The sequence below is a fragment of the Anolis carolinensis genome, chromosome 2 (genome assembly GCF_035594765.1).
Source record: "Anolis carolinensis isolate JA03-04 chromosome 2, rAnoCar3.1.pri, whole genome shotgun sequence".
In the NCBI taxonomy this organism is placed as follows: Eukaryota; Metazoa; Chordata; class Lepidosauria; order Squamata; family Dactyloidae; genus Anolis; species Anolis carolinensis.
This window is the reverse complement of record NC_085842.1, coordinates 121,207,077-121,231,808: the sequence shown is the minus strand read 5'-3', so window position 1 is coordinate 121,231,808 and position 24,732 is coordinate 121,207,077. Positions and strand designations below refer to the sequence as shown.

Genomic DNA, 24,732 nt, shown 5'->3' with positions numbered 1-24,732 from the left:
TCAGGGGAAAACCTTTACCTTTACCTATCACCCTTTGAAGCTTCTTCTTTCTCCCTTATCCTCTCTGCAACCCTTTCATCCAGGCATGGGCAAACTTTGGCCCTTCAGGTGTTTTGGAATTCAATTTCCACAATTTCTAACAGCCAGTAAGAATTGAAGTCTGAGAGTTGAAGTCCAAAACACCTGGAGGGCCAAAGTTTGCCCATGCCTGCTTTAACCCCATATTGCTCATTCTCAGCACCTGTCTTGGAACCTAAATCCATCCCACGATGACTTCTAGTAAAGCCCTGGATCTTTAAATATTTTCAGCCTTTATGAACCTTGACTTATTTGCATTAATTTACTTATGGGGTTGTCATAATTTTTGCTCTTTCTTTGTTTGATAATTATGCGTATGTTGATCCTTTCATAAAACCTGTACAGGATGTTTATAAAACATCCAACTTGCAAACAACTCATAGTTAAGAATGAGGGTGAGACAAAAGGAAGTGAGAGAAATTTACCCCTAGGAAGGGAAATTCACTCCTGAAAGAGTAATCATAAGGAAAGGGTGTCTCAACTGAGACTTTCTCCTCAATCCTTGTTTCCACAGCAAGTCAAAATGTTCAAAATCCAGTTATCACAGGACAGAAAGGTAGTGAGAGTAAACTCTTCTGAAGAGGGGCACAGACAGCAAAACAAATACCACAGGGATATTAACCCTTCCCTATTATATCCAAAGCTATACAATATATTTTTTGGCTGGAGTTACACTTAAAAAATGTACCTGTTCTGACTTACCAACAAATTCTATTTAAGAACAAACCTACAGAACCTATTTTGTTCATAACTTGGGGACTGCCTGTATTCTAGAGTAGTGTTTCTCAAACTCTGCTCCTCCAGGTGTTTTGGACTTTAGCGCCCAGAAATTCCAGCCAGTTTTACTGTTAGGAATTGTGGAAGCTGAAGTCCAAAACACCTGGAGGAGCAGAGTTTGAGAAACATTGTCTAGAGCACTGCTTCTTAAACTTTTCCAAATAGGATTCTCTTAGCTCAATGTTGAGGTCATGAAAAATTTGGCAAAGGTAAAAGATTTCTGTACACCACACATTTAGACAAACCTGTTAGCAACAACATTCAGTGTTTACATAAAATCCTTCAGCTGCATTCCACAAAAAAGGAGAACCAGATTGTTTAGCAAGCCTTGGAATTAGTGATTTATTATAAGTAAATGTTTGATTTTATACTTATTGTATATACCTGGGGTCATGTAAAAAAGTCTCAGGCAGAATGGTCTCAAGTAGAAAAAGTTTAAGAAGCATTGCTTTAGAACCAATTTCATTTCATGCTTCATGGCTTTGGGACATTGCTGGCTGAGATTTGAATTATAGTGTTAGATTAATCTGCTAATGTAGCCCCCGGTGACGCAGCGGGTTAAACCACTGAGCTGCTGAACATGCTGACCGAAAGGTCGGCGGTTTGAATTCTGGGAGCGGGGAGAGCTCCCATTGTTAGTCCCAGCTTCTGTGAATCTAGCAGTTGGAAAGCAAAAGTGAGATCAATAGGTACCGCCCCAGCGGGAAGGTAACTGCGCTCCATTTAGTCATGCCAGCCACATGACCTTTACCTTTACCTAATCTGCCAGTACAGGAATCAATAGGTAAAATATCTTTGAGGGGTGACCAGGGGCGGTTCAACTGCGAGGCAAACTAGGCAGTTGCCTACGCCGCCATCCTCCAGGGGGCGCTGTTGAGGCAACTCCTGCCTCTGCAGCTGTGCCTGCCTCCGCAAGGAAGGAGGTCGCCGCTTTGGGGAGCAGAGAAATGCCGCTTCTCTGTTCCCCAAAGTGGCAAACCCCTTCCTTCTTTCCAGGAAGGCATTCGCCACTTTGCGGAGCAGAGAAACGCCGCTTCTTTACTCCCCAAAGTGGCGAACCCCTTCCTTCTTTCCAGGAAGGCATTCGCCACTTTGCGGAGCAGAGAAACACCGCTTCTTTACTCCCCAAAGTGGAGAACGCCTTCCTTCTTGCCAGGAAGACGTTCGCTGCTTTGCGGAGCAGAGAAACGTCCTTTTTGCCAGGAAGCCCTTTGCCATTTTTTGCAGCAGAGAAACGCCGCTTCTCTGCTCCCCAAAGCGGCGAACCCCTTCCTTCTCACCCCTTCCTCGAGGCCAGGTCTCTGGGCTGCCTGGCCCTGTTCCAGAAGCATTCTCTCCTGACATTTCACCCACATCTATGGCAGGCATCTTCAGAGGTTCTGAGGTCTGTTGGAAGCTAGGTAAGTGGGGTTTATATATCTGTGGAAAGTCCAGGGTGGGAGAAAGAGCTCTTGTCTGTCTGAGGCTAGTGTGAATTTTGCAATTACATTACATTACAGGCTTGATTACATTTAATGATCTTGCAGATTCAAAGCCTGGCTGCTTCCTCCCTGGGGGCATCCTTAGTTGGGAGGTGTTAGCTGGCCCTGATTGTTTCCTGTCTGGATTTCCTCTGTTTTCAGAGTGTTGTTCTTTATTTAGGCTTTTCCTTAATCCCTCCTTATTATCCAACATTTTCGCTTATCCAACGCTTTTATTTTTCAGTGATTGTTTTTTTTGGGGGGGGGGCAAAATTCTGTTCGCCTACACTTGAAAATTACTTTGGGCTGGCCCTGGGGGTGACTATCCAACTTTTGCTAAGAAAATTTCCAACAAAGGAGAATCCACCACCCAGCAACACAGTCCAGGTCACATTTTATGCATAATATAGCCAGATGTAGACTGCATTTTACATTATTATGTTATAAATAAGTCCTTACTTTCTTTAAAATGTAGACTTATTCTTTTCTGCTCTTTCACATTGAGGTTTTGTGGAAACATTGCATGTATAACTTTCATCTGGGCCTTCTTTGAACAGAAATGGTGGATCATTTTCATCACTCAAAAGTTTTGAACAGTGGGAACAGGAATTCCCTTCCATTTGAAGAATTTCTTTTGTCCCCTCTGCCAGCCCCCACATTTGCTTCTTGTTTTTGGCCAGCTGCCTGAGTCTGAGGTTTAAAATAGATGATAAAATTTCATGATATTTCTGAAAGGATTGAAAAATGAATGTTCGGTGGATCTCATGCATCTTGAACTCTATATGTATTTATGGAAGTCAGCACAACTGCATCAAAGGGTAGAATTTTCTACTCGGAAAATGTAAAACAGTTAGCATCTCTGTTACCCTCAAAAGCATTGGATGATTGTGAGAATGTATAATGTTTTGTGTACTCAAAAGAAATTGGTTGGTCTTTTGAGAATCACTTCTGTGGTAGGCATAGATTACAGTTCTGTCATGTATTATTTTCTATGTTCAGAAAAGCTATTACTTCTCCAGTGCAAGGCTTTTACCTCTTCTGCTGGAATATTCTATGCAAGTCTGGCTCTAACAGACTCCAACTTTTCAGTCATAATGACACATCAAACTCATGGGCCGCAGCGTACCTAAGATGGCGCAGGCATAATCAGAGGTGCTTAATTGAGCTCTGGTATCTTTGTTGTTTTTATGTTTTTAAGTTCTCCTAATTTTATTTTATTACATTCCGCCTAACTTATCTTTTCTTCTACAAATGGGGAATTAAAAAGAACGAAAAGAAACGGACAAGGACAAGCCCAGAGACTTCCAGCCATCACAAACCTTTTAAACAGTTCAGGATAGATGAGCTACTTGGGGAAACAGTGAGTATGCCAGATTTGAATGTATTATTTACTGACAACAGCTCCTTAACCCTGGATAAAGAGAACATGAACTCTGGTAACAACTCGGCAGTATATTACGAAGGAGTGTTCTTGGATTCATGCAGGGGAGATACGTCTGGAACAAACTTACTAATAACTAAGATTAAACAACAAGCTCAGCTACAACAAACTTACTCCCCTAGTGCAGTGATTGAACAATGTTTATTGACTGCCCAAAAAGTGACATCTATTTCTTGAAAGTTTAAGGATAATAACAAAGCAATCTGGACTAAGAGGAGCCTGAATTTTTTTTAAGGTTGTTTCACGAAGATGCCAAAGTAGGTTGGTCTGCTGTGGGCTCTGCATCGTCGCCAGAAAAAGCTACTTTTTTACAACTTTTTACAACTTCTGCCACACTCTGGATCAAAAAACCGGGACTAGGACCCAGGGTTGTGAAGGTCGCCTGGAGGGCCAGTCCTAACACCACTGAGAGTGTGAGAGTAAAGCAGAGCGCAAGCCCAGTGTGGAAGGAGGGAGAGAAAGCTCTTCCACTATTAAGATCTTAAGACCAGTATTTGAGAACTTTTAACTCTATCCGGCTGCCAAATAATTCAAGAACATTCTCTTCCACACTATACCTTGCTGGGACCACCATTTTGAGGTTGAGTTGTGTTCGTATGGGTTCTGAGCCTGTGTCGGAGGAGGAGGCGTGCTTTTGGTGGCGTTGGGGCGCTCCTGTGGCTCTCCTGTGGCTTTTGTGTACTTACCAGGCTGCTGCTGCGTCGGAGGGTTCCATTGCCACTACCCTGGCTCGTAGAAGATCTCTAAGCAGTTCTTGCCGGCTGGGAGGCCCCATTGCTGCACCTTGCTGTGCCTATACTTGCTACACTTACACTTCACTGGCCTGGGAGTTTGCCTGGCAGGCCTACTGCAGCAGTGAGTCCTATTCAGGTCTCGCCGAATTGGGTGACCTTTTAAAATTTGGACTTTTTTCACTTTAATTTTAATTTTAGTTTTCAGGTTTGACTTTGGGGCTTCTAATCCTTGATGATTGATCTTAAGGGACTGTTAGGGCCAGAGAGTAATCAGTGCATAGTTATTAAATCTTCCAGGTTTTTGTGAGTATTGTTTTATTAGTCGGTCTTGGTTGAGCGCAGTTTTTCTCTGTGACGGTTCCTGGTTGCGTTGGAGGGCGGCGTTTGCATATTCCATGGGCCTTTTGCGTAATTGGACCATTGTGAGACTTACTGTGCCTGCTCCACCACTGAGAAGACCTTAGTGAGTGGACTGACCTCTTCTGACTTGGTTCGATGGAGTATTATACATCACAACTGAGCATTGTGCTCTCGGATATGTATAACTTATTAGGTCCATCGATGAACCTCCTCTTCCAACATCTGAAGGCCCTACACAAGAAACTAGATAATTTGGCCAAGGAGGTATCCCACACTGTAGCTACTTCAACCAAAAATTCCTTTCATCAAGGGGTAAGGGCGGAAGAACTCTTAGACCAGACATCTTCGTGGCTCTGGGGGAGGGAAAAGGCCTTAATTGGTTCTAGACGGTTTGGGAGGGGGGGAGGGGGTTGGAATTGATAATGACAATCATATTGAAGACTAGGAGAGAGGGAAATTATATGGCGGATACCTAGTGCAAGACTGCAGGGAAATATTAGATAGGTTGGATTACTTGAACAAGTGCCATAAAGAGGAGAATCGGAACCCCAGATGCCAATATAGGCAGTTATACCACCAAGAAAGGAGGATATATCATCGGGTCCTCCAATTAAACAAGCTAGCCTTTGATGTATCAGATACACGATTGAATAGAGACAGGTGGAACACATTACATCGGGTTAAACAATCCCTTGCACAGATTCTCATGTTGCATCCATCGAAATTAAAATCAATGCCATTACTTGGCTATGTAAATGTAACATCAATAATTCCTTGTGGCTACTAATAACATTTGATGATGTAATCACATCTAAGAACTTATATATCCTCAAGCCATGGCTATTTAGGAGGGTATCATGGTGAGAAGGGTATTTCAAGACCTAGCTATCCACCCACTGTTACACGGGCTCAGTGGAACTGCCCACAGTTCGAGGCCCATAAATTCTGCTCCCCAGGTAAATGACAATGAGTCATCTTGTAACCTGAGATCTTCCACCCCCCTGAAAACTGTGAAAACCTTGGAAACTCAGAAAGACCTTCAAATAGTACCTCCAGCATGTCCCTCCCCATCACTAAATACCAGTCCTGGAAAAGAATTCTTCCCACGAAGCTCCCCTCAAAGAAGTCTACCCCCTCCTCTAGAATTGGCCACAAATTGACTATCTTCTCCTCCAAGTTCAGATGTATTCAATCTGGGCATAGAGATTCCCAGAGCCAGGGGTCTACTATTGGGACTGTACTAGGGAGGCAGAGATGCAATCCTATATACCATCACAGGGAGAAGCGCAACAGAGTCCTTGAAACCCTGAAGCGAGATAGGTCAGAGTGCCAGCATGACAGTCCCTCTGGGTTTAAGGTCCTGTTGTTAAATGCTAGGTCTGTGAATGGTAAAACAGCTGCCATTCAGGATTTAATCCTAGATGAAAGAGCAGACCTAGCGTGCATCACTGAGACCTGGTTGGAAGCTGGGTGGAGTAAACCTCACTCAGCTATGTCCCCCAGGTTTCAGGGTGCATCAGCAGGCCAGACCTGGAGGGCAGGGAGAGGGGGTTGCAGTGGTCTATTGTGATTCTATCACCCTGATAAGGTGCCCTGCTCCACAATTCTCTGGGTTTGAATGTGTCCATTTGAAAGGGGGTAACCGGGATAGTTTGGGGCATCTGCTTGTGTACCGACCACCCTGCGACACAGCAGTCTCCCTGCCAGAGATTGCGAGGGTGATCTCCGATGTGGCGTTGGAGTCTCAACGGGTAATTGTGCTGGGAGATTTCAACGTCCACTCACAGTCTACCCTGTCTGGCGCAGCTCTGGATTTCATGGCCACCATGACGACCATGGGACTGTCCCAAGTGATATCTGGGCCCACCCATGTAGTTGGTCACACTTTGGACCTAGTTTTTATTGCGGATGAGGAAAATGTCAGTGTGGAAGAGCAAAAAATTCTTCCATTGTCATGGACTGATTACCACCTGATCAGCTTTAGACTCACCGTAGCCGCTAACCTCCGCAGGGGTGGAGGACCCATTAAGTTGGTCCACCCCAGGAGACTGATGGATCCAGATGGATTCCTGACAGCTCTTGGGGATTTTCCTCCCATGCTGGCTGACAATCCTGTCGAAGTTCTGCTAGACCTCTATAATTCGGAGGTCTCTAGGGCAGTAGACACGATCGCCCCTGAGCATCCCCTCTTGTCGCATCGATCCAAACCAGCCCCCTGGTTTACCAGGAAGCTGGTGGTGATGAAGCGTACAAGGCGGGGGCTAGAGAGCCGCTGGCGGAGGACTCGAAGAGCATCCAACTGAACATGGGCTAGAGCCTCTCTTAAGGCCTACTCCGGTGGCAATGCGTGCAGCCAGGAAGTCTTTCTCGACTGCTCACATTGCATCTGCAACCAATAGACCTGGAGAGTTGTTTCGGGTGGTCAGGGAGCTTCCCCATCCCCTTGAGGGGGAGGGGCCCCCTGATCACCTGACATCCTGATGTGGCGAGTTCACACATCATTTTGCAGATAAAGTTGCTCAAATACGCTCCGACTTAGATGCCGGCATTAGTGCAGTACCAGAGGATGTAACCGAGGCACCTGTCTGTCAGGTTTTCTTGGATTTGTTTAAACTTGTTTAGCCTGATGACGTTGACAAAGTTCTTGGTGCGGTGAGGTCGACCACTTGTGTCTTGGACCCTTGCCCAGCTTGGCTTATAAAACTAGCCTGTGTGGAGTTGGCTAATTGGTTTACGAGAATCATTAATGCCTCTCTTCAACAGGGGCATCTACCATCCAGCCTCAAAAAAGCAATTGTAAGGCCTATATTGAAGAAGGCAAATTTGGATTTGTTTTTATTAAACAAATACCGACCAATCTCCAAACTCCCATTTTTGGGCAAGGTCTTGGAGAGGGTGGTCATCTCCCATCTCCAGGAATTCTTGGATGAGACCGATTATCTAGATTCATCGCAGTCTGGTTTCAGGCCTGGTCACGGGACTGAGACAGCTTTGGTCGCCTTGTTGGATTACCTCTGCAGAGAGCTAGATAGGGGGAGTGCATGCCTACTGGTTCTCTTGGACATCTCAGTGGCGTTCGATACTATCGACCACGGTATCCTTCTAGGGCGGCTCTTGGGAATGGGTCTTGGGAGGCATTGCCTTGCAGTGGCTCCACTCCTTCCTGAGGGATCACACCCAGTTGGTGAAGCTGGGGGATACCTGCTCGGACCCCTGGCCTTTGACCTGTGGGGTCTCGCAAGGTTCCATTCTATCCCCCAAGCTCTTCAACATCTACATGAAACCGCTGGGTGAGGTCATCTGGAGTTTTGAAGTGCGGTGCCATCTATAAGCAAAAGACACCCAACTCTACTACTCTTTTCCACCAAACTCCAAGGAAACTGCCCAGACCCTAAACCAGTGCCTGACAGCTGTAATTAACTGGATGAGGGCTAACGAGTTGAAGCTTAATCCAGACAAGACAGAGACCCTCCTGGTCAGTCGTGGGACCATTCGGGGTATTGGGTGGCAACCTGTGCTCGACGGGGTTGCACTCTCCCTGAGAATGCAGGTCCACAGTCTGGGGGTCCTTCTGGACTCATCACTGATGCTTGAGGCTCAGTGGTAGCTGGGAGGGCCTTTGCACAATTAAAACTTGTGCACCAGCTGCGACCATACCTCAAGAAGTCGGACTTGGCCACGATGGTCCACGCCTTGGTTACATCCAGATTGGACTACTGCAATTCTCTCTATGTGGGGCTGCCCATGAAGACAGTCCGGAAACTCCAACTTGTTCAAAGGTCAGCAGCCAGTTTCTAACCGGAGCTGGTAATAGTGAGCATACAACGCCCCTATTAAAGCAGCTCCACTGGCTGCCGATAAACTGCCGGGCCCAATTCAAGGTGCAGGTATTGACCTATAAAGCCCTATACGGCTCGGGCCCTGTCTATCACCGTGATCACATCTCCCCCTATGAACTGGCGCGGGCCCTGAGATTGTCCAGTGGGGCCCTCATCATGCTCCCACCTTCATCCCAAGTGTGACTGGTGGGGATGAGGGAGCGGGCCTTCTCGGTAGTGGCCCCCCGGCTCTGGAATATCCTGCCAAAGGAGATTAGGCAAGCCCCTCTTCTGTCCTCCTTTCACAAGGAGTTGAAAACCTGGTGGTTTTGGCAGGTCTTTGAATAATTTTCTCTGGTGTATCGCTGACCCCTGGCCCTGAAACATGCTGTACAAGGATCATCTATCCCTAATAACGGACCATGTCAACCCATCTGATTATGTATTCTTGTTCCTTCTGATTGTTGTGATTGTTTTTATGGTCTTCACTGTTTTATGGGTTGTATAGGTCTTTAATTTTGTTTAATAATGTGTGTATTGTGTTGTTTATGTAATGTATGCTGCTGTTTTTATGCTTGTAAACCGCCCTGAGTCCCTTTGGGGAGAGAGGGCGGTATATAAATAAAGTTTTACTTACTCATGTTTGAGCATGGCCTATCAAGTCTGTGTCCTATCAGTGTAGACTAACCTCCCTTTTTAGACCCCTGCCCTTCCCAAATCCATGGAAGGTCTGTAGGAATGAATCGATATGCCCATTTTTAGTAGAAAGGGGGAAGGGTTAAAATGCAATACAATATTATGACATAAAATATGAAATATATGTGCACTTATACTTTGAGTCTCTGAGTCATTATCAAGACAATTTTAAAGGTTATAACATGTTGGCATGCTCCACCATAAAATTCCCAAGATGTAAAGAACTTATACACACAAAACACAATGCCAATCACTCCCAGAAAATTAATAAGTGAACTAAAAGGAGGAGGATGAATAAAAGCATGTGTTTTTATAGAAATCAGCATTACAAGCATGTAATTGAGATTGACATTTCCAACTCCTAATGATGACTGTGTTCATCATCCCATATATATTTATCCTTTTCCCTAGAGCTCTAGCTGACTTTATTTTCCAAGCACATGGACCATAAATTATGACCACCTAAGGCAAGCTAACTAAGCATACTAGACGTAATTTAGCAACAATATCTCCACATCAAATATTTAACCCAGTTTTACATTTAAATGTTTTCTTCCAATAACTGGCATAATTGTTTTTCACGAAGGTGTTTGTAGGAATTTTCTCTCTTGCATGTATGCTAGCGTTTTACTTCAGGCCTAGCAAAATTGTATATAGGGTGGCTGAGGGTGTTGTGTGTTATGAAATATGCTACATGGCATAATTACAATTGTTAGTTCCAACTAAAATATACTCATTGAATTTTACATAAGTGTTGACTAATCATGTTCCTGTTGTTCAGTGAATCTCACACATGGAACACTTGTCTATCTATCTTATCAAAGCCCTTCTTTGTGACATCTGTTCCATGAATATCAAACATTTTAAGTAGGGGGCTAGTTCACGGTCCCTCAGACTGTTTGGGGCGGAGTGGACTATAGTTTGGGGGGAAAAAACACACAATTTGTGTGCACACTGCACATATCTTATCAGTAGTACAAAATATATGAAAAAAACAATACAATATTTAACATGAAAAACAATTTTAACCAACATAAATTTACCAGCATTTAATGGGAAGTGTGGGCCTGCATTTGGTTGATGAGCTAGTCAAGTTAATTAGGACTGTTGTTGTTCTATGCTTTCAAGTTGTTTGAGACATAGGACAACCTTAAGTCTAAAGTTTAGGGCAGGGGCTGGTTAAATAATCCTGGAGGGCCCTAGTTTGACGATCTCTGGTGTAAAGGTTCTGGGTAGACAGGGCTTTAAAATGAGTTTTATGCAGCCATGGTATTGTTGATCTTCTCATGTATTCTCACTATTTCTCCTTCAACTTCATGATGTAATTGTGGTGCGTTGTTGCTATTTTGTTTTTCTGCTTATGGGTTGTTAATCAGGACCTGGCTGGTTACTGTAGGAATAGAATGCTGGATTACTGGTAGATTGGTCATTGGTCTCTTCCAGAGCAGCTCTTATGTTTATTACTGCCACTACTTCTATCCTTGAAGTGACTGGCTTAACTTGAAGGAACTGGGGGCGGTGACAGCCAACAGGAAGCTCTGGCGTGGACTGGTCCATGAGGTCACGAAGAGTCGGAAACGACTGCGTGAATGAAGAAGAAAGAAAAGCCACTACTTCTATTATCATCTCCATCCATCCATCCATCCATCCATCCATCCATCCATCCATCCATCCATCCATCCATTATTATCTTACAATGTTTCACAGGGGAATGAAAATACAAAAAAAACAAGAACTAAAAATGAAATCTATGAGGAAGCAGAGTCACTTTGCCCACTTTAAGGCTTATATCTACTGCCATGCCAACTTTGTATGAGGAATAGTATTTGTTGGCACTGACCCCAGGATATAACCTGTAATCGCAATGTTGTGTCTTTTTCTAAACATCTCTAGCCTCCTTAAATTATCTGTTCATGTCTGATAGTGTCCCATATGATGTCTGTTTATATACTTATTATTCCTTTTAATGATATAATCCTGGAGCATGTAGTCAGTTAGATATTTGAACCATTTTTATTTCCCATTTTTGTATTCTTTTTGTCTTAGCACAACCATTGCTTGTACCACTCCTATAATATATTTTCCCCCTTTCAGAGCTCTCTCTTATGTCCACCTTCTTGCTCCTCCTGCTGGGGTATAAAATGCAGCTGTGGGTCATTCCAAACATAACTGTTTTACTGTGCAACTGCCTGCTAGCGTGGGTTGCTGTTCTGAGACTTAAAACCCTGTTAGTTGCTATTAGTGTTTCCTTTCATCCACTTGAGTCCAGAAGATACCTAAACGTCTATTAAAGCTTTGAATGTTTTTGAATTCATGGCAAAAAAGAAAGAGACAAATATTAAAGATCAAGAAGGCAGCAGGTTAAGAACAATTGCGGCATTTGATACTGTTAGAGACATCAGAACATGCACACCTGGTGAAAATTGCAGGTGAAAATTGAGGTAACTGTGGAAACTGAGGTGTCTGCCACTGGTTCATCTAATTCAAGACCTGCCAAAGAAACCATGGGACAGGAGAAAAGACAAGAAGCTGTGTCTTTGTTAGGCCTTGAACTTTGTATGAACAAGACTGTTACTGATGATCACGTGAAAGTTCAGTTAGCACAAAATCCATGGACTCCATTGCCAGGATATGTATTTCCTGTGGATAAGAGGCATCCATGTTTTCAACTCAAATTGTTCAACAGATTTTCTTGGTTAGCTTACTCATTTCATACAAGATGTGCTCTGTAAGTACTGTATTTGGAGAAGTTGGGGGTGAAGGTGTTCATCAGAAGCTTGCTGCATTGGTTGCTAAACATTTTGTATGATGGAAAGATGCAATACACGTCTTCAATACACATCAAAAAACAGAGTACCACCAGAAAACCTTATGCTTGGCTGAATTTTTTTTGCTGATTCGCAGTGGAAAACTTCTTGATGTAACCCATCATCATGATAAAGGAAATAAGAAGAAAATAGAAGAAAACAGAAAGAAACTTCTGCAAATTGGTGAAATTATTGTCCATTGTGACCAACAGGAACTGGCTTTAAGAGGTAACAATGATTCAGGACCTATTACCTATGAAGATCATTTGTATAATCATGGTAATTTCAGGGCCTTTTTGAGATCTTGTGACCTGAAAAGTCATCTCGAAACTGCGGCTATGAATGCCCATTATACTAGTCCTCAAATATAGAATGAGCTAATAGACATTTGTGGTGACAAAAATTGTTGAAAGATGCAATGCATAACAGTGTTTCTTTGTTTTGGCAGGTGAAACTTTGGACAGACTTTATAGGCTTTGTGAAGATAAGAGATATGACAGGTGGAGGACTTGCAGGTATTATTTTGAAAACACTTAAGAAAATTGGGTTGAACTTGCAATACTTGTGTGGACAAGGTTATGATGGAGCAGCTAATATGAGTGATTTATTAATGGTGCACAGGCAATTATATTGTAGAAGTATCCAAAGGCTGTCCACTAGAGTACTCACAGTACTACAGTACTCTTACTAAATCCATCCTTAGCAAACACTTGCAGCATTCCATTTGTCAGAAATTGCCAAGGAACAATATCATCTGTGTGCAACCTTTTTTTAGCTGTTCTGAATGCTGAATTTGTAGTAACCAAACACATCCTAAGAAAGCTTCTGTCATCATTTCTTCAGCTTAGCAAAATATTACAAAGAGTAGATATGGACATTTTCTGTAGTCTGCAATATGTCAACAGTCTCTTAGAAAAAGTCAGGGAGATGTGCACAGAATCTGAAAGAGTTTCAGGAGAACTTTGACACAGCAAGATCAGTGGTGTAGTCTCTCAGTGAAGAAGTTAGGACTCTCAGTATCTGTTCAAGGAAGACTTATAAAAGTAACATCCAGGCAACTTCACCTGGGAATATTATAGGCTAAATGTATGCATCCTATTTCTGGACTTTTTCTGCAGTCAGCTTCAAGAAAAGTTTACATGGCACAGGGAAGTACTTCAGGAACTGCAAATGTCCCTCCCTATGAATTATGGCCATTTAAAAGACGACCTGAACAAGTGCACAGAACATTACAATGAATGCATCCAATATACTGACATAGTGATGGAAGAATATGATCTGTGGTGTAGAAAATAGGAAAAGATTACACCTGCAGAAAAAACATCAAATGCACTGGAAGCATATCATGTCTGTGATATAAAGTTTTTTCTGAATGTGAAGAAATTTATTCAGATTTCTGCAACATTGCCAGTGTCAACAGCTACAAATGAAAGGTTGTTTTCAACTCTTAAGCCTTTAAAAACATTCTTAACGGGGCAAGAAAGACTGACTGGACTTGCACTCTTGAGTGTCCCCTGAAGTTTATTGATGGAGTTTGATTTCTGTCAAAGTGTATTGATAGAGTTTTCAAATGTTTCCAACAGGTGTTGTGGTATTTTTTTGTAATCACTAATTATCATGTTGAGGTTTTTTTTAGACTTGTAGCTAAAATAGAAATTTGAATTAAGTCTATATAAAAATATAGAATGAACCATAGAATTTAAATTATTTTGTGTTATAGACCTCCTCTTCATGATTCACTAAAAATTTGTTTCACCCTTCCCCCCAATTTTTTTTTTGCTATGGGCCTGGTTTCAAGCATTTCTGGAATGTGCAGAGTGAACTGGAACTGTTGGAAATGTGCCCAAAAGATTGGGGGAGGGATTTGCACATCAAAACATGACAAGGCACAATTAATCTGTAACCCAACATTTTACTTAAATTTATTACATCACAATAGGACAATCCAGTAAAATACACAAAATTCATACCAATCCACATTGCCAATGTACAATTTTTATAGGGTTAGCATCTTTCTTTATATTAATTTTTTAAAGTGAGCTACTGCATTCCATTTACAATAGCTGAAACATACTATCATTTAGGCAGTTCAGAGAGATCTAATTAACACTTTTAAAACTAACTTCATAGATCTTTTGGCACTTGAAAACAAAACAAAACATTACAAGAAATTAAATTTCATATATCAGTTGAAACACAGCACAGTGTGAACTGTCTAATGATAGAAAACAAATAAAGTGTCTTTTAAGTTGCGACTTAGTCCATGAATGTATTGATGGAACATAGCCAGCCTTACTTTATTTTTGTTAAGTTTTTGTTCAACTTGGCAATTATGGAAACATTCTTGGAATTATTTCACACACAAAAATGGTCTTGTCTAATAAAGATGTATTAAAAAGAGAATGGGCCATATGGAGACTGCATTTCTGTTCTTTACTCTGCTACTATATGTATTCTCCTCCTTCTTGGCAGTGTACAGTCTTTAGTAGCATTACATGTCTATGATCTGCCTATCCTGATGGGATAATGGTAATCTATTGTAGCTTCTCGGGTAACAGATGCCATAAAAAAAATCATTAGGAAAAAGATGTCTATGCCAAAATCTTGTTCACACAAGACAGCGTTTTCACTTTTGCAAACTTATGGTCTCTGCAGATTGTGGTACATTTCTACATTATAAAATCCAGCTGCTTCTAGCATTGCATATTGTGCTCAAAATAACATGCCCTACTCTCCACAGTGGCTTTTTCTCCCCCCACCAGCTCCTAAACTGTATTATTTCAATCAAGCTTTGGCAAAGTAACTAGTGATTGTTTTATGTTACACTGATTGCAGGCTCCATGTACTACTATTTATTCTGAAAGGCAACTATTGTATCAGTCATTTCCCTATCGTCTGAAATTATCCTGAGAATCCATAAGAAAATCTGAACAAACTATTGAGCTTTCAGAATACTATAATTAGAAGATAAAGTATTTTCAGACTCCTGAAAAAATGAAGACTCTTGAAAATACTTAGAGTTTTTATTCTAATTATAGTTCTTTACAGGAAGGCTATGTTGGCCATTAAGTAGGATTCCCTCCCATGGCTACTTTTAGTGGCAAATCCATGACTCCTAATGAGCAGTATAGATATCATCTACTGTGAAGGGCTTGCTCCAACATAGAGACTATCCTGTCAGGATTTTAAGCTCAAACTAGAACGTAAAAAACAAACCCAAGTTCCCTCTCTTTCTTTCTGGCACCTTTGAAAAGCCCACTTTCTCTCACCAACGTCTCCTTGGAATAAGAAGCTATGGCTACACATCCAAGTAAAACAAATGTAAGAAAGGGGACCTAAGAGAATTAACCAGATGTGGTTATACAAAATGTCAATGGCATCTCTGGTAGGCAATATGTACACTTCTCCTAGTATTAATGCCTCATTCTGTCAACATTTCCCTCTCTGAAATTTGGTTTATAAATTACATGTCCTATTCTCTTTCTCAGTGAAATAAATGTATAGTGGCTATTACATGTGGCAGCAATGGTCACATCCCATGTGGACCAATTCTATAACATGAAGAATATGCAGTCAGTAGAAATATTTGGCAGTGGTATGTATTCAAGGTAAGGCATTCAATATGCTACTGCATGGATCAGCTGCCATGCAGGAGACCTTTGTATTTGAAGCTGGGCTTCAATAAGCAGGGATTGTTACTTTCAAATTGGTTATAAGTTGTAGCATTGCATCAGGCCAAAGGAAAAAGGATTTTTTATTTATTTAAATGGCCTTTTGAGAGAACCCTTGGGATAAGGCAAACATGGTTGTATAAAGTTCTGGGGATTTTAAAATCGATTGTCATCGTGAGTAAGGCAGTGTTTCAGTACATTCCTTGCATCTTTGTATTGCAATCCAAAGCAAAGGATCACATTGAGTTATAAATGAGGAGGTTGCCACCCACGGGAGACCCTTTTCTCTTGCTTGCAATATGCTGTTCGTGTGAGAATGTGGGCCAAATGGATCAGCAAAAGCAAGTGCTGTTGTATCTGCTGGAAGAGCAGCAAAGGAGGTGCCAAATATGGATTAAGAATTTAAGACAATGTTTTCTTTCCATTTCTAACTTTTTGGGGAGGGGGCAAAATCCCAAAACCTTTTCTCAAATTTGCCATTTGAGAAATCAAGGCTGATGGACAGCTGGTTTAAGTGATTAGGTGCAAGACTCAATCACATTCAAGATAAAACATGTTACTTTACTATTGCATTAATATGTGTGTAATAAGATTTGTGTGTTAAGGCCTGAACTAAGGCAATGTCACAATGTGTTTTTCATTGGCAACAATGTTAAGCAGTGCCACAATAATAACAAGCATAACTAGTAGTTTCATAATCAGCTGAAAGGAATATTAACTTTCCTGGACAGAAAATACAATTGACAGCTAAAAGTCTGAGAAATGTATTTATCCAAAATTGTTTCAAGACGGCTTCTGCTATTTCCTTGTTAGACCCTTTTGCATTACCTTCACACCTGGCCTTTGTGCAAAGTTTACCATCTATACTCTGTTTTTAATCCCTGTGTATAGGTCTGGAATAATTTTTTTCTCCATATTTTCTTTTTACAACTGTAGAAAAAAATTCATAGTAAAAATAACTCACTATATGATACAGATACCCAAAAACAGTCAGATACTTTATATAATAAAAGTTGAAAATAGTCACTTTTCATAATAAAAATAACTTCTATTTTTTGCTTATTTTACAATATACTCAATATTCTCTTCTTCACTTAAAAAGTAAATAGGTCCAATTTTTGATAGCACATCTGAGTCGATACAAAGAGGAGAGGGGGTAAAAGGCTGCCCGGATGTTTATAAGCACTTTGCACAGCCACATTCCACATGCCTCTCCAGCTCTTCTGTGAAGGTGGAGCCATCCACACACTGGAAACCATATTTCCGCCTCTTGCTTCGGCGGGCAACGCAGCACTGATTGTTCCCACAGTTTCCTTGACATTCCACACGAGACACTTTGACCACGGACACACAGGCAACTGAACCTTGTTGCTTCCGAATGAATTCACGAACAATCTCCCCTTGGCAAATGTTCTCTGTGAGGACAGACAAAGACATGTCAAAATGAATGAACTGCTTGATCCAAGGTTTGGAGATAAATTCATACCACAGTCCTGGTTGCACATTGATGAGACTGCTGCTTAGTATCCTTAAGGATCTATGATGGCAGCATTATACAGGGTAGCATAGCCTCAGTATGATATTAACTGGTGATAACTGTTAACATTATACAAAATCCAAAATCCACAAAACAATGACAGAACCAACAAAAATGCAAAAATATATAATGCACGCTTTTGAAACTTCATCAAGAAAGAAAAAGTCATACAGGAGAAGAAAAGTGATGATGTTAAAATCACAGGCCTACATTTTGTTTCAGATATTACTTTTGTTGTCAGTTAAGATGGTCTGAGGAATTTCAATGTAGGATGAGCCACTCCTCTTCTTGGCCATGTGTGGACTGGGGGCAACAGGCAATCAAAAGCAGGTAATAAATCTTAACTGTCAACAGAAAAATACTATGCAGAAACAAAACAGAATTTTCATCATTTGCTACCCTACCTTTATAGCATCACACCTGAGTTAAGGAGTTAACATGATCTGAGCTAAGTCACCATAATGCCAGCTCCAGTGTTGCTCGTACATTGGCTGGCATCATGTTGGTTAGTCTTAATGAGCGTAGAGCCATTCAATCAACTGTTGATTGGTAAATCAACACACAAGACCTGAGCAAGGCAGTTAATGATGGGGGATTTCAGAGATCGGTCATTCATAGGGGTCACCACAGGCATCAATATCAAAATCTGCTTGGGAAATACATTATTGCACTACATTACACGACTCACTTGTTATCAGTTTCACTAGTCGAACAGCCAAAAAGTGAGTTGTGTAGCCCAGTAATGTTTTCTCAAAGCAGATTTTGATATTGATGCTCACATCAAGATTTTATTTGTGGTCAAGTAAATTCTGGCCTGTGATGACCCCTATGAATGATTGATCTCTAAAATTTCCTGTCATCAACTGCCTTGCTCAGGTCTTATGACAGCTATGCTGCTTCTAAAAGAATGCAAAGATGATCACTAGAAAGCCCTGAAGTATGTGATTTTGGTGTCTTCGTGTTCATGAGCAAGGGCACTATGCAATAAATCAGGGTTCAAATCATGGGTCATTCATCGCTATAGCATTAATTGGCTCCTTTATGAATGACTACCATGAGGTCAATTATGAACTGTGGTAGAGTTGTCACCACTGCTGGTGAAGTGTTTTCTAATGTTGCTAACTTTTGTCAAATACTTTGTACCAATATTGCAGTGGTTTAAGGCCAAACATCATACTAGAACCAGAGCATTGCCCTGCCTGCTTCATTTTATGTTAGTCTAACTTCCTTCTTTGGCCAGGGAATATCACAACATCACTCTGAATTAGGAGACTAGTTGCCCAGTGAAATGAAATGAATAATGTAGTCAACCATGTATGTATGTTGGCAATGCCAGGACTCATGCAACTAGTTGCCTGGGACAGAAGGACTGTGGGAGGACTCTGTTGATGTCTGTAAGATATGAACAGAGCCAAGTATTGCAAGCTGGGGATTCTTCCTGTTTATTTTCTCATTGCAGTGAATTATTCATTAAAATCTGGCTGCTGCACCATGAGAAAAAAACTTTGCTGATGTTACTTTCCCAATAAACTGCTTTAAATAATTAGATAACAGGCTATACATCCTAGTAATAACATAATATTCTGCCACATTAAAAAGATTGACCTCAGCAACAGAGATATTTTAAAAAATTCAATCCAAAGCAAATTAATATGGACAAAAAGACCCAGGGCAGAATTGTGTTTTCAGAAATTTGTCCTCTGCCTTCAATTATGTAGGCATATTATTGCACAGAGGTCAGACACATGTGTAGGCAAACAGAGGTCATATATGTCTGGTAGAGTGTATATTTTACAAGGAAAAGCCACTAAATCTAATTCCTTGGATCTCCAGGTATGTATGGAAAGACCCTATGTGAAATACCAAAAAGCTGTTGCCACTCGGTGTAGACAATGCTGAATTACACAAAAAGACTAACAGTTCTGACTTTGCAAAAGATATCTCTTTATATTTATTGTGACATCTGGAATTCCTCCTTGCCTTAAATACCAGGAAAACCATGAATACATTTCAAGCTAGAGGTAACTAGAAGCACAGAGACAGCTTGGCTGGGAGAGATGAGTGGAGAAATGCAAATTCTCAATGTACCTTCTATTTATTGAGTCTCTTTAAAGTTTTGTGACATTTTAAAGTTTTAATCTCACTATGTGAAATGTACTTATTACACACAGAGCAGAGAGCATGTGACGCACAGTGCAGTCTTACCCACCTCTGTCGCAGTGCTCCCCGCTGTAGTTTGGATCACAGTCACAGTAGGGCTCCCCTTGTACAGAGATCTTACATTGCCCATGGCCACATTTCAGAGCTCTGCAGGAGCTGAAGGAATCATTCCTCCTGTCGCAGTACGTGCCCATGTAACCTTCTATACACTTACAAGTGTAAGCAGAACTGGTGGCTACACATTTGCCATGGAGACATCTGAGGAGTGAAAAATAGGAGAGAGAAAGCTCGCTGGTGAATCTTGGTTTACACATGTGATTTGTATAATGCCTGCCTGAGATCTTCCCGAGAGCCACTGAGAGATTCAATAAAGGAATGCTAGCAGTAAAAGAAAAGGATCCTAAAGAACTCTTAACACTTTGACTATAATTCCTGAATAACATTTTAAAAGAACTCATTGGAAATTGGTGAAATGTTACCTAAGTCTAGATGAGACATATAACCAAGGGGGTGGTTGAGACACAATGGAGTGGTGAGGGAGGAAAACTCTGGACTATTTCAATAAAGTGTCTGGATGCAAAAGTATGAATATGGATCTAAAATTTAAAATTTAAAATTGCTTTGAATGTAATTTTCCTGCTTCTTGGCAGGGGGTTGGGTCCTTATGTGGAAAATCTCTTTTCTCTATTTAACTTTTGAAAAATGAGCTTTAGGAATGTATGTGTGTGTGTGTTGCATAATTTGTTTTAGATATATTAGATACAATTTAATTGTTATGGCTATTTGTGGTTTGACAATGAACTTGGAATGATCAACTAGAGAGATTTAGACCAACTCCCTACAACTCTCCAACACAATACTCTAGGAACCTCGCCAAACTACAAATCCCAGAATTCTGTAGAATAGAACCATGGCAGATAAAATGGCATCAGACTATTAAAACTGTATGGTTTAGGTGCAAGCATAGTAAATCCCAAAGAACAGTAACAATTCCTGTGAATCACACTTTATACCAGGATGGGTAATTGTTCAATGGGTTGAGACCAGTTTTAATTATCCGGATGCTCCAGTGCCTTTCAGCACACCAGGACTGATACCTCATCTGCTCATAATTATTTTTGGCCAAAAAAGCAGCTAAAAATGGAAGTAGCTGGAGTGCTGAGGGGAAAAAGGGCAGCCCACCATGTCTGTGTATAGTGTTACTCAGTTTTGGGGAAGAAATTTTTGCTAAAAAATGAGCTGGAAGTTCTGGGTTTTTTTAGGGCTTCAGAAGTTGGTTTTGAGGGTTCTACACATTTGAATAAAAAGATGAGACATAAACTAAATACCGACTCTTTCTCAAAAACAGTGCTGAAACAAGACAAGAAGTTTCAGGGGTAACACAGTACTTCCTTATTCTGTCCATCTTTGCTCTATTTCTGATTCATCATAGTGGGAAACTTACTTGCTATTGAGGCAGGGATCATTGACTTCTTGGTCACACAGGGAGCCTGCCCAGCCTGGGTGGCACTCGCAGACCACACTTGTCTTCTCAATAGAGCGACAGATGCCATGCTTACAGATGTTACAGGACTTGCAACCAGGAAGGACCCCAACTGACTGATGTGGCAGATCCTTGAAATCCTGAAGCTCGTTATTAATTCGGACATCATGAATGCACCCATGAAAACCACTGGGAGTCCTTTCTGTACCTTGCCTCAGAGAAGAAAGCCCCGTGGATGTAGGAATGCCTATAAAGAAAGTTACAAAACACCACAAATAATTCTTAGGAACTTCCATGGTACACCATGTAGATGTAATTATATGGTGATACGGGTAGAGTAAGAAGATAAGTGATAACTCAGAAGGCAATAACCCATGTCCAGAGTTATTGCCTTGGACAATCTGGCTGGGGCTTTGGGGAGCACAATTAATTTTGAATCATATTCTAAAAGAAAACACAATTAACCATGAATATTACACCATGAAGTAAGAGTATTTTTCTGCAACGAAGCCTCAGGAATACACACATTAAGGAAAATTAAAGAAAAAAATTACAGGCTTAGAGCAGTAATTCCCAAACTTTGGTCCTTTGGTTGTTTTGGATTCCACTCCCCAAAGCCACAGCCAGGTTGTTCAATGATGAGGAACTGAGTGAGCTGAAGTACAAAATACCTGGAAGAGTAAAGTTTGGGAACCACCAAGTTACTGTGTTACATATGAACATGGCAGAATAATGTTCAGACACTAGTAAGTGATGGAGTGCACTAATTTGTGGTGGGGAGGATTTGTCTTCAAGGCTAGCCTACCTCACAGGAAACATAGTAAGGATGTACTGAGGCTTATCCTGAAATGTAAGCAATATAAAACTAAGTGACTATGTAAAGCTATCTCATTTTCATTTATCTGTCCTTGTGTCCTCTACCTATCCTTTTTGTCAGCTATCAATCATTGTACAAAAAACATCACTGGGTTGAAAGATGAACATGCCATTGATAAAACTGCATGACTGATGGTTTTAAATAATCTCTCTCAGCATTTGAGCTCAAAGCCTATGCACTCTGCTAATTACATTACCTATCTAGGAAAGGAATAGGCAATTACTGACTCCCCAAATGTTTTTGGATTGCAAACATCACCACCTGTTATCACTGACTAGGGATGGTATATGCCACAGCTAAACACCAGGAGGACAGGATTTAAGTCATCCCACTTTAGGGAAACCCAGATGCAATTGCTCCTGTCTTTAGGTCATACAGATATGACCTAAAGTCAGGAACAATTGCATCTGGGATTTCCCCCCTAAATTGTGATGGCTTAAAGACTCCTCTCCTCTACAGAAACCTGACCTCACCTCCAATGTAGAGTGGTGTGTCTTCACCAACTGCAGGCTGTTTCTGGAGTTTGCCAAGACTCTTGGGAACACCCTTATCGACTACCAAATTGAAGGTCTGGTTCAGCACCACCAATTCCACACTGTGAAACTGTCCATCATTTACTGTTTCCACACTAACAGAGAAAGCACAAAAAGAAGGGAATTAGGGTTATTTAGGTTTTTAGGTATGATGTGCACACTTCTGTTGCAATTTCACTTCCACTCGGTTCCTTAAGAAAAATATAAATGCAGGCCTGAGTCAATATGTGCAGTTAGATTACACTAATCTATATATCTATATATCTATCTTAATGTCTTTGAGAGTAAGAGCCTGAGGATAGGTGTCAATATAAAATGATGATGATGATGATGATGTTTATTTATACTCCACTTTTTCTTTCTAAACCTAAAATATACAAATATTAAAATAGAATTACATATTAACGATATTAAAAATAAACAGTTTAAATTCTTAAAACTGATTAAAAATATACTGAGATCTAAAACCACAGCACCCCCTGACTTGTCTAAAACTTTCTTCTTTAAAAGCCTATCTGAACAAAAAGCTCTTAGCCTGCTGCTGGAAGAAGAGCAGGGAGGGGGCCATTTTGTCTTCCCTGGGAAGAAGGGAGTTCCAGTTGAGGGTCAGTCATTGAGAAGGTCCTCACTCTCCTTCCCACCAACCAAACTTGAGATGGACTGGGAGAAGGGTCTCTCCTGAAGATCTCAGGGTCTGGGCAGGGAGATGAGATCAGCCAAACAGCTTGGACCTGAGCCGTCTAGGGCTTTATTTATTTATTTATTTACAGTATTTATATTCCGCCCTTCTCACCCCGAAGGGGACTCAGGGCGGATTACAATGAACACATATATGGCAAACATTCAATGCTAATAGACAAACAACATTCAGTTTTAGACAGACACAGAGGCATTTTTTTTAACATCTTCCAGCTTCACGATTTCCGGCCACAGGGGGAGCTGTTGCTTCACCGTCCATTGGTGGCTGTTCTTCCTCTTCTTTTCCTCGTGAGCAGTTTTATGGTGTTGTAGATTAGTTAAATTAGCCTCCCGCATAAAGCGTCCCTAAATTTCCCTAATTGACAGATTCAACTGTCTTTCAGGGCTGCTAGGTCAACAGCAAGCCGGGGCTATTTTATTTTTTTTTATGGTCGGAGGCTTAACCCGACCCGGGCTTCGAACTCATGACCTCTCGGTCAGTAGTGATTTATAGCAGGTGGTTACTAGCTAGCTGCGCCACAGCCCGGCCCCTTTAAAAGTCATAATCAACACTTTGAATTGTGATCAGAACAAACTGGCAGCCAGTAGAGCTGCTGCAACAGGGGGTTGTCCAAAATGATTTGCTGTGTAAGACATTAATCTTTGCAATGGTTTATTAAGGCAAGAATCTGGGTGCTTTCAAAATATCTGGGTTTTATTTGAATGAATATAATTTCCTCACTTAGATATTCTAGAAAATCTAGACATCACTGCTAAACCTGGATTCTCAAAAGAGATTTCCTTTCAAGTTGATAGTGTTTATGTGACTCTTTCTTCCTTAAGAGCCTGGCTTGCTGTTGTTCTAGGAGAGCCTATGATTACCTGAGACAGCTGGAAACAGTGGCTTGGCGAGAGATGAAGGGAAGAAAGCCACAGACATTGAACAGTGTACCATGGTTGGACCAGTAGTACAAGCTGGCTGTATTTTGAGGGGGAAAGGTAGCTATTCCCTAAAACAGTAAAGGTTTGCTGATGTGAGACTTCAACTAAAAATCAAGTGTTCCTCAAATTGATCCTTCAAAACAGTGTTAGAGATGTCAAGCATATAAGCACTGAACTTTGCTCCCTCTTTTCAACTGTAAGGGTACACTGTGCTCCGCAAAAGCACAGGCATATCATTTCTGAAATCAATTACCACAGTGATCACACCATCAAAATGCAAAGTACCTTCAACACAAGCTAATAGGCTTGTCATTTTCAGACCCCAAAGAGAGACTTTTATGGGTGTAAGAGACAGACATATCCCCAGCCTTGGGAAGTGCAACTGGTTAATATTGCATTAAGGTGCATTCTAACAATTCATTTCTAGGTGGCAGTAAAGTGTTGCGAAAACACTAACTTCTGACTCGAGGAGAAAACAAAATAAACTGTTCGGCTTGCACATCAGCCAGTGAACTACACGCTCATCTCAAAGCAGAGTGTGAACAGCTTGGCAAAGGAAAAGAATGGATTTAAGGCAGGATGAATGACTACTAAAATTAAAACTTTCTAGGAACAAAGAAGGATGAAGCTGATCTGTATAACTGACAAAGGAAAAATGCAATAACGTCTGAACATCTGTA

At 41.1% G+C, this 24,732-nt stretch overlaps 1 protein-coding gene across 4 annotated transcripts in view; it reads right to left on the bottom strand.

The window, feature by feature from the left end:
• Positions 1-14,063: 14,063 nt before the first annotated feature.
• Positions 14,064-24,732, bottom strand: part of slit3 (slit guidance ligand 3) — a 558,157-nt gene continuing 547,488 nt past the window's right edge. For all 4 annotated transcript variants that reach the window (XM_062970473.1, XM_062970476.1, XM_062970474.1 and 1 more), the window contains 4 exons: positions 22,373-22,527; positions 20,984-21,269; positions 19,589-19,797; positions 14,064-17,257 (listed from right to left, as the gene is read on the bottom strand). In XM_062970473.1, coding sequence (XP_062826543.1) covers positions 17,019-17,257; positions 19,589-19,797; positions 20,984-21,269; positions 22,373-22,527 — 889 coding nt within the window. In that variant the 3' untranslated portion in view covers positions 14,064-17,018. The remainder of the gene's footprint in view (positions 17,258-19,588; positions 19,798-20,983; positions 21,270-22,372; positions 22,528-24,732) is intronic.